We start from the raw sequence: 15,006 nt of genomic DNA, 5'->3' as shown, positions 1-15,006 counted from the left end.
ACAGAGCACACACAACCGAGGAGACCTGCACTCTTTCTCTCTCTGCCTACAGCTCTAGGGTTGGCGGAGTTAACAGGCCTCTTTGCTCTGAACAACCAGTAGAAACAGACTCGCCAGCCAACCCAGCCCTCGCTCAGTTCACATCCTCAACCCTTGAGGCAACTTCCATCAAAACATCACCAGGATCTCATGTTAAGATTTATTTGCTTGGAAGCGTCCATAAACAGTTTCACAAAAAAATAATAATCTTTTAGCAGTGTACATAAGCACAGTATAAAACAATCACTGGTAGTACACAAATAAGATCAGCCACAATTAAAAAATAAGTGTTGCCAGCTAGATGGTGCGCCCTGGTAAGGTTTGCTGAGACAAGACTTCCAGGCATGTGAAATCATGCAAGGAGGGCCAAATCTGAAGTGTCCCACTCAACCTTGGCTTTATTATTATAATTATTATTAGTAGTATTAGTAGTAGTATTCTGGGTCAGCACTGATCCATGGACCACCACTTTTTAAGAGCTTGCTCTGTTTCATCTCTCTTCCCTGTCCCCCAGTCAGCCACTAGGCTGTTTTGTGAATACGTGTTATGTTCCCACCCCTTAAATGTCTTTTAGACTTCCGCAAACTGCTACCTCCTCCTCGTGCACTTGTGGTGATGAACTTGTTATTATTGTTAGTTCATTTATTATCTGCCCTTCACCTATGTGTTGCAGCATTGAAATCAATATTAAAAATATATAAAACAACTTAAAACCATAAAAACAAGGTGAGGCCTAAAACCATGCCCCTCATGTATTAAAAGAAAGGATACAGAGGTGAGCCTCAGGCATTCTCCGAAAGCATTTGGGACTGAAATGTGGGTCCACCTTCAGATAATCCATTTTGTTTTTCATTTGTGCAATGAGTAAGGGGGAATGAGTTGTCTAGGGCAAGCTGTTTCTCTTGAGACTCCATTAGAAGTTAACCCACTGCATGAGTGTTAAAGGAAATTACAAACAGCGCAGGAACAGAGAAGCCCCAAATCTCCAGCGTTTTAAAGAGAAAAGGATGTGCCACTTGCAGTACATAATCTCCCCGGGTAACTGAAATGCAGTCCGAACACCAATCCGTTAACAACCAAGCTCTTATGTAAGCTCCCATCTGTCGCTGAGAATCATCATTTTGCATGAAGTCATGTTTCAGGCAGGAGATTGAAGACAACAGTGTACAAACTGCATTCCTTTCCAACACTGTTCCTCACTTTTCAAAAGGTGGGTAGGTGGAAGACAACTGTACCCACATGGATCCAGTACATTCACCTGGGACAAATAGGTTCCTTGTGCAACAGATGGCAAGATCTTCAAACTCAATACGCCTTACATTTACAAAACCAGCTTTTGCATTAGGCTAGAATGAATAGCACCAAAGTGCACTGAAGACCTTTTTTTAGTTATCATAATCATCTGCCTAGAGATGGCACTATTACTTAACATGAACCACTGAGTTACAAAACTGGGGGGGGGGGGGACCCTGAGAAAATTAACACTTTCTGCTCTCCCTGGGAGGGCCTATCTAAATGTGTGCCATATCACTGGAGCTGCTGAGGTCCAAAGGAATAAGAAACAGGTCAAATACTGACGCAACAAATGTGTTACTGCAAGGATTTGGACCTCCTCCCCATACATTTTCTAGGTGGAAAGTTTCAGCAAGTTTCTCCATCCTGCAGGAATCCTGGTTTTATGTTGTCATGAGTTACAATTGTTTTATTTGTGTTCACACAAAAACAACAACTCCTTTTTAACACTCAAATGATTCATCTGAGTTTAACGGCTTTCACCTTTCACACCAAAGCATGGAAGCTGCCTAAATGTCTCCCATGGGAATGCAGCTCTGATGAAATACTATGCAGGACAGTGTGGCAGCAGAGGATGGGGGCCTCTCCTCCAAACAGAAAACGAAACAGTAGAGGGCAACATGGACACCAGACTTCTGATTCTGGCATGGATGATCCAGAAACAGCTTTACTGGGTTGAAGCTGCGGAAAGAGAACTGGCAATATTGTTCTGGCTGAGGCTTTCTGCACCCAGCCCTACCTACCGCTGGCTGCCCGTGCCTTGGGGATGCATTGGCCGTCTTCATCCTCAATGAACTGAGAGAGACACGGGCCACAGGAATAAGATCCGGGGAGGCAGAACTCACGCCGCAGCAAAGCGCATTCCAGACTTCGAGGACAAGACTCTGTGTGTGAGAAAGAGAACCCATTAGTAATCTGTATGCATTTTGCACAAAGTTGTCACCCCCAATGCCACTGCTATATAAGACAAAAGCACCACCGTGACCTACAGGTGAAACTCGAAAAATTAGAATATCGTGGAAAAGTTACTTTATTTCACTAATTCAACTTGAAAGGTGAAACTAATATAAGAGATAGACTCATGACATGCAAAGCGAGATATGTCAAGCCTTGATTTGTTCTACAGGTGAAACTCGAAAAATTAGAATATCGTGGAAAAGTTCCTTTATTCCCATAATTCAACTTGAAAGGTGAAACTAATATATGAGACTCATGACATGCAAAGCGAGATATGTCAAGCCTTGATTTGTTATCATTGCGATGATCATGGCGTACAGCTTATGAAAACCCCAAATTAACCATCTCAGAAAATTAGAATATTCAAGGAAATCAGCAAAACAAGGACTGCAAATCAAGCAGGATTAGACCTCTGAGAAGTAGAAGCACATCTCGCTTTGCATGTCCTGAGTCGATCTTATATATTAGTTTCATCTTTTAAGTTGAATTACTGAAATAATTGAACTTTCCCACAATATTCTAATTTTTCGAGTTTCACCTGTAGTGGAGCTAAGGTTACCAGATTCTTTTCAATGAATCCTGAGTTGTTGGTTCTTCAGTGGTGGTGGTGGGGAAGTGGTGCATGATGGTCAGGCATGGAAGGTGGAGAAGGAGGGCTGAGAGTGGCGGCGGTGGCAAGGCTCGGGCAGAGCAATGCCTCTCTTCCCATAGGAGCAGCCCCAATCCCATTCCTACTTCCGTGCAGGCAGGAGGGGGCGGGGATCCCTCAGCTGGGAAGGGAGGCTTCCCGTTGCCTAACTGAGAGATCCCTTCCCCTTCCCCCGCTTGCATGCAAGTAGGAGTTGAGATCAGGGCTGCTCCGATAGGCAGCATGAAGCCTCCCGTCACATCTTAGTTGCTGGGGTCAGGGAAGGTGGAGGCAGCCTGGAAGTTGCATCTTCAAACCCCTGCACTACCATCATATGGTGACTTCTGAGCAGCTCCTGAAGCCAGCAAGACCCAGCTGCTCTGGGCTGCTGAGACTGCCACTGCTGCATTTCCCAGGGACATTAGATGAAATCCGGGGACATTCCGGGGATGGAATTTGTCCAGGGACTTATTTGCAAATCCAGGGACTGTTCCTGGGAAACAGGGACATCTGGTAACCCTAAGCTAAGCCAAACAGAGGCCACAGTGGCTCCAGCCCTCCCACTCCCCCAGCAGATGCAACGCAACTACATATCACTGCTAAACAAGGACAACATCACCAACAGCCCTGGACTGAACTTCATGGAGACTCCATTTAAGAAATCGCCTTAGTTAGTGGCCATCCCGCTGTTGCATAAATTAATGCAACACTGTGGCAGTGAAATGTTGCGTTCCTTTATTTAGCCTGAATCTACCACCCACTTTTTGGCAGACACACCGGCCTCCCAAGTTCTAGTATTGGGGGGGGAGGGGACTAAACCCACTTCCTGCACATCCTGCATTGTATTATAAGTCTCTATCACACACACACACACCATGGATGTCTGCAGGTTTTCCCCAGGAGCAAAGCAAAGCACTGAAAAGGCTGCGGGGAGCAGGTTAATTTCTCAGAAGGAAAATATTAATACCACCAGTACATTTCACCCCATATCTCAGATTCTACAGATCTACAGATACAGTGGTACCTCGGGATACAAATGGGATCCGTTCCGGAGCCCTGTTCACATCCCGAACAGAACGTAAGATGCAACTGAGCGTCTGCATGTGCACGGGTCGCATTTTGCCGCGTCTGCGCATGCACAAGAGGAAAAACCAGGAAGTAACGTGCTCCATTACTTCCAGGTTGCCGTGGAGCGCAACCCGAAAGCACTCAACCTGAAGCGTATTTATCCTGAGGTATGGCTGTATGTATATTTTTCAAAAAATGAAAGCTGGGAATCTGGGGATTTGGGATCGCCTAAGTGGAGGACTTACCCCTCCACTGCCCTGTGTGGATGCCCATTCCTCTTTCCCCAACTAGAATGTAGAGCTTTGCACAACTGGCCTATTCAAAATCAACTTACCCCATGTATATTGGAGGGAAATAGCATGCAATTTTTGTGTGTAGGTGTAACTTAAAAAAAAAGCAAACAATGCAGATTTGGGGGTTGGGGACTTAAGACTGGAAAAATGAAAAAGTGACAGCAACCAAGACTGATGGGATTTGCCATCCTTACACACAGTCACTTGCCACACACCAGCTTAAAAATGCTCCAGAGTCTTCCAGGAGAAGGCGCAACTCACAGGACGCTGGAGCCTGCCCTGACATCCTGCTCCCTTCCAGGAACTGTTTGCTTAAATGGGTGTGTGTGTGTGTGTGTGTGTGTGTGTGTGTACTGAAACTCCCCCCACCTGAAAAGCAAACAACCCATGCCCAGCCTGCCAGCAGAGGGAGACTGTGATGTGATGGTGTTGCCTCAGGTGACTATATTCTTCATGCTGTGGGTTATTGGTGGTGGTGGAGAGAAGAGTAAAGCAAGGAGGGTTTACTATGTACTTCTTGCAAATCAAGGATGAGCATGGGGGTGGGGAGGGAATGTTGAGAATTTGCTGATTGAAAAGAATCAAGCAGCTTTTAAAAAAAATAAAAAAAGGTCACAAGGTGGTAATGCGAGGGGAGGCAACGACACAGGAGCAGTTTCCATCCACCGCAGACACAACCTGGCTGCACATGGTGACTTTGAGCTAGATCTCAGGACCATTGGCTGCTTGTCCACAGGGATGGAAGGTTGGCAGAGGAGAGAAGGGTTTTGCAAAGGAAACCCAATGATTGCTCTTGTTGGCTTAGGTGCTGGGCCGGCATAATGCTGGTGGCAGAGAGATGAAGTTTCCAGTGGGGTGGGCAGGTAGCTCCTTTAGCTGTACACACACACACACACACACACACACACACACACACACACACCCTGGACATCCATTTCACATATCTCCTAGCTGTTTTAAAGCATTCTTTTAAAATTAAAGTGTACAACTGAATAATGTGATAAGTGACTGCCTTTCCTGCCCTGTCTAGAATTTGATTTTATAATGCTGGCCTCTCTCCTTTGATACTGCTATTAAAGAGCAACAGCAGCAAATCCCTTGTTGAGAAGCCTTCAGGGCCAGGAAGCTGCCCAGCCAGAGCACCAAAGAAGTGCTGGTTTCTGTGCTGGAAACCACAGGAGGAGAAAGTTGCTACTGTGCTTGAGAGGTCCTGCTTCTGAGCTTCCCATTGGGACACCTGGTTGGCCACTTTGAGTACAGGATGCTGTACCAGGTGGGTGCCCTTTGGCCTGGTCCAGCCAGTTCATCTTAGGTGAACAGGAGAGAATCCTCACACCCTTCCTCCAGACAGAAGGGATTCTCCAAGCAAAGCTCTCAGGACCCTGCAGCTGGCGCCAGCTTCCTGCTAACAACAAACCTATCTTGCCTCTGCTTTGCCCTCTGGGAGGTTTTGGCGCAGTTCTGCTTTGGCTCCCTCTCCCTCCTTCCAACAAGGATTAAGCAGCAAGAGAGATACTTCTCAATCTAATTAAAGCTCCAATAAGGTTATCGGCTGCCATTTACAGTCTCCGGTTGCAACAGCTACTTACGATGCAATTAAACTCCCATTTGTTGGTGGTTAACAGTGCTGGAAATTTCTAGAAGGGCAGCGGGTAGGAAGGAAGGCTGGCCTCATTTACCAGCACTTGAGGTTTTCGTAAACATGAACTGCTCTGCACATCCTTGGAAAAGAATTAGACACATTTGCCAAGAATTGTTTCCATCAGGTGCCATTAGTCATGTTTGCTATAATGGAATCAGAGCCTGCCTGGCACGGGGGGGGGGGGGGTGACGCAAGATGCCAGGCAGATCTGAGGGTCTAGTCTAGGACCAGCTTGGAACCCCACAAAAACTGCCTTGAGTTCCATACAAGGCAACATTGAAATAAGCAAAGCCTCCACGCTCAGAGGCAGCCCACCTGCAAACATGTCACACTGACTCTCAGCATGGGGGTAAGAACAGGAAACAGGGAAACTTTTTCACATTTCCTCATGGAGAGTCTACTGGGAGAGGCTTGCCAGAGGTGAGAGTGGGCTGAGCAAAGGTTGCGAATCTCACTTTCAGGTAAGGCATAGATTTCTGTGCATGTATGTGTGAGTGTGTATATGTGTGTATATACATACAAATGCACGCCTCCCACCCCTCTATCCTAGCAAACAAGAGGATTAGGTTGACCAGGTTAAGGACACATTCTGTTCGGCCAACAGAACTCAAGGAGGGTGCAGAGCAGGAATTGGTAAGGAGGGATGTGTGGGCCTACACCAGTCCCAAAAGATTAAACAGAGGCAAGGGGACCCAGGTTCAAAACCCAGCTCCAACCCTGAAGCTCACTGGGTAATCACTGGGCCAGTCACTATCCCTCAGCCTGATCTACCTTATAAAGTTGTTGTGGAGATAATAGAAGAGAGGAACAACCATGAACCCTGGTTTTCTTTTGGAGACATGGGCGTACAGGGGAGCAGAACATTAGGAGTATATCCAAGCCTCTGAGTTTCAAATCTCCAACACTGCCGCCTCCTCCTCCTCCTCCTTCTCAGAGCAGAGGTGGTGTGGGAGGCACCTTGCAAAGCATCAGTCACCCTTCATCTTCATTTGCCCAGTGGCACCCAAACACATACAAATTCCTCTATGCGGATTTGTGCACCCCTAAGGAACTAGCGCCCCTATTTGTGCACCCCTAAGGACCTAGACGCGGGTGGCACTGTGGGTAAAACCTCAGTGCCTAGGACTTGCCGATCGTATGGTCGGCGGTTTGAATCCCCACGACGGGGTGAGTTCCCGTCTTTCGGTCCCAGCTCCTGCCCACCTAACAGTTCGAAAGCACCCCTAAGTGCAAGTAGATAAATAGGTACCGCTTTATAGCGGGAAGGTAACGGCGTTTCCGTGCGCTGCGCTGGTGCCGGTTCTCTGGAGCAGCTTCGTCACGCTGGCCATGTGACCCGGAAGTGTCTTCGGACAGCGCTGGCTCCCGGCCTCTTAAGCGAGATGGGCGCGCAACCCCAGAGTCGGTCACAACTGGCCCGTACGGGCAGGGGTACCTTTGCCTTTACCTTAAGGACCTAGAAGGGACGTGGGTTGCATTGTAGGTTAAACCACAGAGCCTAGGGCTTGCCGATCAGAAGGTCAGCGGTTCGAATCCCCACAATGGGGTGAGCTCCCGTTCCTCGGTCCCTGCTCCTGCCCACCTAGCAGTTCGAAAGCACGTCAAAGTGCAAGTAGATCAATAGGTACCGCTCCGGCGGGAAGGTAAACGGCATTTCCGTGCGCTGCTCTGGTTCACCAGAAGCGGCTTAGTCCTGCTGGCCACATGACCCGGAAGCTTTATGCCGGCTCCCTCGGCCAATAAAGCGAGATGAGCGCCGCAACCCCAGAGTCGGCCACGACTGGACCTAATGGTCAGGGGTCCCTTTACCTTTACCTAAGAACCTAGCAGCACCGGTGCAGAGAGGAGGGCTGCTGTCCTGTTTGAAGGCTTCCCATAAGCAACTTGCTTCTGAACATGGTCAGGAACATTACCTGCTAGACTAAATGAAGCCTTGGCCTGTTCCAGCTGAGTTCTTTGAAAACAGAGTTTTTTTGGGGGGTGTTGATGAGTCAAAGCTGCACAGCAGCTCTTTCAGTCGCACAGGATATCCTCCGCACTGCTCTTTGGCTTCAGTACAGCCCAACAACTCTATGAAGCAAGCATGAAACATGCCCATTTCACAGATGGGAAAGGGGTGCCAAGAGATAACTGGCTGGCCAATGGCCAATACAAATCTTACAAACCAGCACAAATTTGAGCTTGGGTCTTCCATGCCTTCATTTATAACAGCCTCCAAATAATTTATAATTCATTGAGCACTATTTTATCAGCCTTGCGTTTTAATCATTTTATTGTCAATTTTCAAACTGGAAGAAAGAAACCCACAACCTTTCAGCAGAGACTGCTAAAAAAAAAAATGGAAAAAAAAATCCCACAAGGACACATGGTCAAGAGGCTTTCAAAAATTTGGCCAGGCAGACTGGACAGCAAGCTCAGGAGCAGTAGGATCGATGTGCAGCACATAGTTAAACTATGGAACCCATTGGAGAGAGTGATAGTGACCAACTGCGAAAGCTTTAAAAGAGGATTAGATTAATTCATAGAGGAGGAAAGGGCAATTGATGGCTCCTAGCAATCTCATCTAATGGTTATGTTGCTGTTCACTACTTGCTCAGGAGTCAAGCCGCACGAACACTAAGGAAAATCAGAACTCCCCCTTCTGCTGCAAATGAATAAAAGAAAACAGTTCTAAAAATTGTCTGCCTGCCTTCCAGAAGGCCTTATATAATGGCTGCTACAAGCAAGCCGAACTCCTGGTAGCAAGGGAGGGCAGGAGGAAGAAACACTAAGAGCTTTAACACAGTCCGGAAAGCCAGGGAGAGGCTGTGACGTCCTTCTGAGGGTTGCAACAGCTAAGAGGGAAGGAGGCAGAGCCAATCCTCCCATCCTGCCATTGTCCCAGGCAAGCTATGTCCCCCGGCTCACAGACAGCAGGTTATCGTCAAAGGTGAAGCCTTGCTAGCACTGCTGTCTTCAAGCGAAGAAGCAAACAAGCTTTACAAAGTGTCTGCCTTCTAAGAAAGAAGCAAGCAAAAAACAGGGGAAACTGACTGAGCTCTGGAAGGCAGGTGGGATGGAAATGTGCCATGCACTTGTTACAAAATATCCGACTGTAATAGTACCACTCTATTCTGCCCTGGTCAGACCCCACCTGGAGTCCTGTGTCCAGTTTAAGAAGGGTATTGACAAGCTGGAAGGTGGGGAGAGGAGGACGACCAAGATGATGGAGGGTCTGGAAACCAAGCCTTATGAGGAGCTGGGTATGTTTAGACTGGAAAAGACGAGACTGAGAGGAAAGATGACAGATCTTCCAGTATCTGAAGGAGCGTCTCCACCCCCATTCTTCTACACGGACACTGAGGTCCAGCTCCGAGGGACTTCTGGCAGTTCCCTCACTGCGAGAAGCCAAGTTACAGGGAACCAGGCAGAGGGCCTTCTCGGTAGTGGCACCCGCCCTGTGGAACGCCCTCCCACCGGATGTCAAAGAGAAGAACAACTACCAGACTTTTAGAAGACATCTGAAGGCAGCCCTGTTTAGGGAAGCTTTTATTGTTTGATGCATTACTGTATTTTAATATTTGGTTGGAAGCTGCCCAGAGTGGCTGGGGAAGCCCAGCCAGATGGGCGGGGTATAAATAAATAAATAAATAAATAAATAAATAATAATAATAATAATAACTGACTCTCTCAGAAGGTGGTGGGCTCTCATTCATTGAGCATTTTTAAGGTTGGGTGGCCATCTGTCATGGATGTTTTAGTTGAGATTCCTCTATTGCAGGAGACTGGACTACATGACCCTCTAGGAGGTCTCTTCCAACTCTACAATTCTGTAAAATTGCTGCAAGCTTGGATTATTGGAATTAGCTAAAAGTGGATTTGAGGTCTACAAATGGCTACTAGTCTGGGTAGCTGAATAGAACCTCAGTTTTCCAAAGCAGTCCACCTGCAAGCCTCTGGCACATAGAGCCTTCTCTATTTTCTTTTTTCAAAAGTAAATGCTGGAGCAAACAAGGCTGTTCTTGCACTGCTATGTCAAACACAGAACTGAAGTGGAGGAACATGAGAGTCTTCTTTCTGAAAAACTCCTACTATACAAATGCACACTTACAAATTTTGTGACAAGTATCCGCCCTTACCCCACCCCAAAGAAGGTAAAGTGGATGCTAATCTTTTAGATATTTATCAAGTGCACACACAAATTAACAAGAATAAAAACTAGGACTCTCCACAGTAAGTTGGAACACATCTACTATAGCAGGGGCCACGCCTCCAGTTCTGCACTAAAACAACAGTTGCACCCCAACTTTGTTTTAAAAAGACATGGCCGCTCCATTTTTCAAAGAATTAAAAATGTGTGTGCAATGTTTAAACACCACTTGCGACGCCTCAGCCGGCTGCAAAGAGGCTGTGAGCTTAAAACCCAGGGAACTGAGAAATTAAACAACAGGTTTGCAGGTTCTCACAGAGGGTGTTCTCAGCTGTGCGGCAGCAGTTGGACACGTCAGCCGAGTCTGTTTTACACACACAGGGGAGTAAACAAGGGCCCGCCAACCACGGCAAGGAAGAAAGAGCTTTCATCAGATGGCAAGTAGAAGGGGTGGTATTTGAGATCGGAACACAAATAACAGTTTTGGTAACTGTGACACAAGGCTAGGTCTCTTCGGCCCTCAAAGTCAGAATCTGGGCATTGTAGGTATTTAGTTGTATGTCGAGATTGATATATGAAAGTTGTACAACTGGGGGCTGGAGGGAAGGGGATGTGGGATGTGTCCCCCCCCTTATTAAAAATGCTCTTTTTTTAAGAATCTGGGCAATGGGGAGCTGAATTTTGCAGAGAAACTTGGGTGCATTATTTCTGCCTTCATCAACTATGTCCCAAACATCTGGAGGGAACCAGGCTGGGGAAGCCTGGTATATTTTATACACTTTGCTCGGTTGCCAAGTCAGAACAGGCTTTGAAAGCACATATTGGCAGTACAGTGGTATCTCTGGTTGCGAATGGGATCCATTCCGGAGCCCCGTTCGCAACCTGAGCGGAATGCAACCTGCTTCTGCGCATGTGCGTGATGTCATTTTGCCGTGCGAGTGGCATAACCCTTTCTGGTAGTTCTGGGTCGTTGCGGGACGCAACCTGAAAAGACGTAACCCGCAGTGTTTGCAACATGAAGTATGACTGTACAGTGGTACCTCAGGTTACATACGCTTCAGGTTACAGACTCCGCTAACCCAGAAATAGTGCTTCAGGTTAAGAACTTTGCTTCAGGATGAGAACAGAAATTGTGCTCTGGTGGCGCGACAGCGGCAGCAGGAGGCCCCATTAGCTAAAGTGGTGCTTCAGGTAAAGCACAGTTTCAGTTTAAGAACAGACCTCCAGAACAAATCAAGTTCTTAACCCGAGGTACCACTGTACTTAAGACAGCCCCAGAAATATTTGGCGGTGCAATAGGAAGCACCAGTACTTACTTCCAACAACCAACTTGGGTTGGATTGCATACCTCAGAGGGTTGTGTGAGTGGCGGCCCTCCTCCAGGTGCCTCTGCCATCAGAGGAACAAAAGCTGCAAAGCCAGAAGCAGGCCTTCTCTGGGGGGGGGTGATACTCCAGTTGTGGTGCACCCTCCCCAGAACAGATCCTACCATTAGGTAAAGAGATGTGACTGCCTTGGGCACCTGATATCGAGTGTCATAAAGGACAGTCAGTTTGCGGAGGGGGCGCCATTTAATTTATTATGTTTTTAAGTCAGGGAGAACAGCCTCGGGTGCAAAAAAATCACTTGACCGAGCCTTGGACACTCTCTGCTTGAGGTTGTTCCATTTGCTATCCTGCGTCAAGCAATAACATAACCTTGTACCAGCTGCACCCCGGGACATTTTGCCTGGTGGGACAGTTTTTGTTACCTCTCAACACCAGGGAACCCTCTTTTTCATTTTACCAGGACTTCCAAGTTCAGTTTCAGTGAGATCATAAAACCATGTGAAACTGTTTAGGAGCGCAGCTTCTGTTTGGCATGCCAGTTTTTAGTGTTGCTGTAATTTGTACCTAAAGGGACATGGGTGGCGCTGTGGGTTAAATCACAGAGCCAGGGACTTGCCGATCAGAGGGTCGGTGGTTTGAATCCCCGCGATGGGGTGAGCTCCGGTTTCTTGGTCCCAGCTCCTGCCAACCTAGCAGTTTGAAAGCACAAAGTGCAAGTAGATAAATACCGTAGGTACAGCTCCGGCGGGAAGGTAAACAGCATTTCCGTAAGTTGCTCTGATTCGCCAGAAGCGGCTCAGTCATGCTGGCAACATGACTCGGAAGCTGTACACCACCTCCATCGGCCAATAAAGCGAGATGAGCGCCGCAACCCCAGAGTCGGTCACAACTGGACCTATTGGTCAGGGGTCCCTTTACCTTTAATTTGTACCTATTTGTATTCCCTCCTCCATTTGATAACCGTGCCTACACCCTCTAGCCCCCTTCCCCCACACCTGGCCAACCCCTCCTCCCTCTGCACCTGACCTGCCAAGCCACTCTCTGAAATGCCTACCCCCCTCCATTAAACCTCGCTGCAGCGACATTTAATGGAGGGGCTGCTGTGAAATGCCTTACCCTCTGTTAGACAGATTGCCTGGGCTGCCTGTCACCCACGCTGCTTGCTCACGCGCTGCCCGTAGGTGGCCATGCAAACTGTGGCATGACGACAGTGTTACATTTTTATCTTATGTATGAAGAAGTGATGAAAGCAGGCTTGGGGAACAGCAGAAAAGGGTGTTCTGTTCTGAAGTGGAGGACAACCTAAACTGGAAAATAAACTTGGAACACTGATTGCACCACTGAGAAAAACAAGGACATAAACAGATCACACTCAGGGTGTGAATGTGGGTGTGCAAAACTCCCTTCATCCCTACTGCTCTCAAGTTCCATATGCACTCACAACGCCAGCAGTCTCTGCACACTCATGTAAGCACTGCCACTTGCTTCAAGCAGTGAAATCCCCAGCCTCTTGAATAATTGATCCGGACACAATTTGTACTCAAGTGTCCCCATTTCAGCACAGTTCAGGGTACACAGAATCCACGGATCAAACCAGACTGTTTTAGGAAAACCCTTAAGGTAACATCCAAATAACTTTCACTCAGGCGCTCTGTTGCACAATTTTATCACTTCTGGACCTGGGATCAGGGAAGGAATCTCACATTTATCTTCACTTATTTATTTCATTTATGTACTTACAATGTTTGTATACCAACCAATAAATTAACCATCTCTATGGGAAGATTCGATGTGTTGTTCTTTTTTAATGGATTTTATTTTTCTGATTTTTCTTTTTCTTTCTTTTTTCTTTTTCTCTTTATTGTGAAGTGTTGTTTTGTTTTTGTTTAATATGGTGTTCTTACTTTTTCCTTTTGTAACCTTTAAAACCTTAGTAAATATTTTTTTAAAAAAAATAACCATCTCTAGGTGCTGATCAATACAATTCACAAAATCAACCTCCCTCCCTCCCTCCCTCCCTCCCTAATGAACAAAGCAAGCAAATCACCACAGAATAAGCAGAAGAAATAAAACCAACAAGCCATACAAAGAAAGTACTAGAAGACTAACCCCAAACAGCTGGGAAAATATAAAGTTCTTCCCCTGATGCCCAAAGAATGACAATGTGGGTGCCAGTCCACATTAGGGCATGACCAATAAAGTCCTCTCTCCAGGAACCCATCAGTCATTCCATTTAAAACACTGTGGTGCCACTTCAAACCGTCATGGCTTCCCCCAAAGCACCCTGGGAGATGCTAAGGGTTGTTTCTCAGCTCTGCTGAGATGCAATTGCAAAGAGATGCCATTCCCAGAGGGGTTTAACATTCAACAATCCTCTTTCCAGGAAACTCTGGGAATTCAGGTAAGGGAACAGGAGTCATCCTAACAAGTCACAGGTGTGAATGTGGCCTCAGTGGGACTTTGGTCTGATTCCGCAGCCAAGTTCCTCTTCTGCTAAGCTCTCTTAAAATAGGGCCTGGGAACACCTGTGACTGAGAAGGCACTGCTGCACTCATTGCCCCCGACCACCACCAATGACACAAAGCAGGAAGGGTGACCTTTTCCATTTGGCTCAGCCACCCGTTTCTTTGTTCTTTTGCAAGGCCCTGAGCAGCTCCCATTATAAGCCCTGCTCTGCCAACGGCAACAGTCCCACTCTCTCTCTGCCATGTAAGCAGTGTTGAATTATTGATGGTGTTCTCCACAACTCTGAAGAGCAGCAAAAGAGCAAAACAGAAATAACCCCCATCAAGGTAACCTTCAGAGCTATCAAAGCACTCTTTGAAAGGGAGAAAGCAGCCTAGCCTTTGACACTCATTGTAGTAGCTGAGTAGCTGCATTTGTTGTTGGTTTTTTGTTTTTAAAGGTTCTATCTCACTTGCATTTTCAAAATAGGAAGCAGCCTGTGAATTCATAGGGCTTTGGGATGCCTCCAGAGAAATCCACGGTCAGGGAATGACAGCAACAGTCCTCACCTGGGGTGGGGCTCCCCAGCCAGCTGGAATTCAGGGCTATGCTACCTCTGAATGTAGAGACGTGGGTGGCGCTGTGGGTTAAACCACAGAGCCTAAGACTTATGCCGATCAGAAGGTTGGCAGTTCGAAACCCTGCGACAGGGTGAGCTCCTGTTGCTCCTGCCTACCTAGCAGTTCGAAAGCACACAGTGCAAGTAGATTAAGAGGTACCACTCTGGCGGGAATGTAAACGGCATTTCCATGTGCTACTCTGGTTCTCCAGAAGCAGCTTAGTCATGCTGGCCACATGACCCGGAAGCTGTATGCCGGCTCCCTCGGCCAATAAAACGAGATGAGTGCTGCAACCCCAGAGTCGGTCACGACTGGACCTAACAGTCAGGGGTCCCTTTACCTTTACCTCTGAATGTGGAGGTTCCATTTAGATGTCATTCTGATGCTCAAGAGGGAAGAATCAGAAGGTTTGGTGGAGCCCCGAGGTTCACAGAAGTGAGAATCTTTAAAGGTGTGGGTAGGAACTAGAGGAATCCCCACCCCACCCCAAAAAGTACAATGGTTAGTAAGTGCACAAAAGAAACTCTTTCACGCAGTGCATAGTTATACATTTGAACTCACTCC

General features: G+C 47.2%; 1 protein-coding gene across 3 annotated transcripts in view; it reads right to left on the bottom strand.

Moving 5' to 3' along the window:
• The window catches only part of NPDC1 (neural proliferation, differentiation and control 1), a 52,815-nt gene that overhangs the window by 15,882 nt on the left and 21,927 nt on the right, over positions 1 to 15,006 (bottom strand). For all 3 annotated transcript variants that reach the window (XM_083721889.1, XM_083721890.1, XM_083721891.1), the window contains exon 2: positions 2,076 to 2,216. In XM_083721889.1, the coding sequence (XP_083578015.1) occupies positions 2,076 to 2,216 (141 nt within the window). The remainder of the gene's footprint in view (positions 1 to 2,075; positions 2,217 to 15,006) is intronic.

Source organism: Podarcis gaigeae, assembly GCF_964106915.1.
Source record: "Podarcis gaigeae genome assembly, chromosome: Z".
Lineage (NCBI taxonomy): Eukaryota > Metazoa > Chordata > Lepidosauria > Squamata > Lacertidae > Podarcis > Podarcis gaigeae.
The sequence above is the reverse complement of the archived record's forward strand: the minus strand, read 5'-3'. Positions and strand labels throughout refer to the sequence as shown.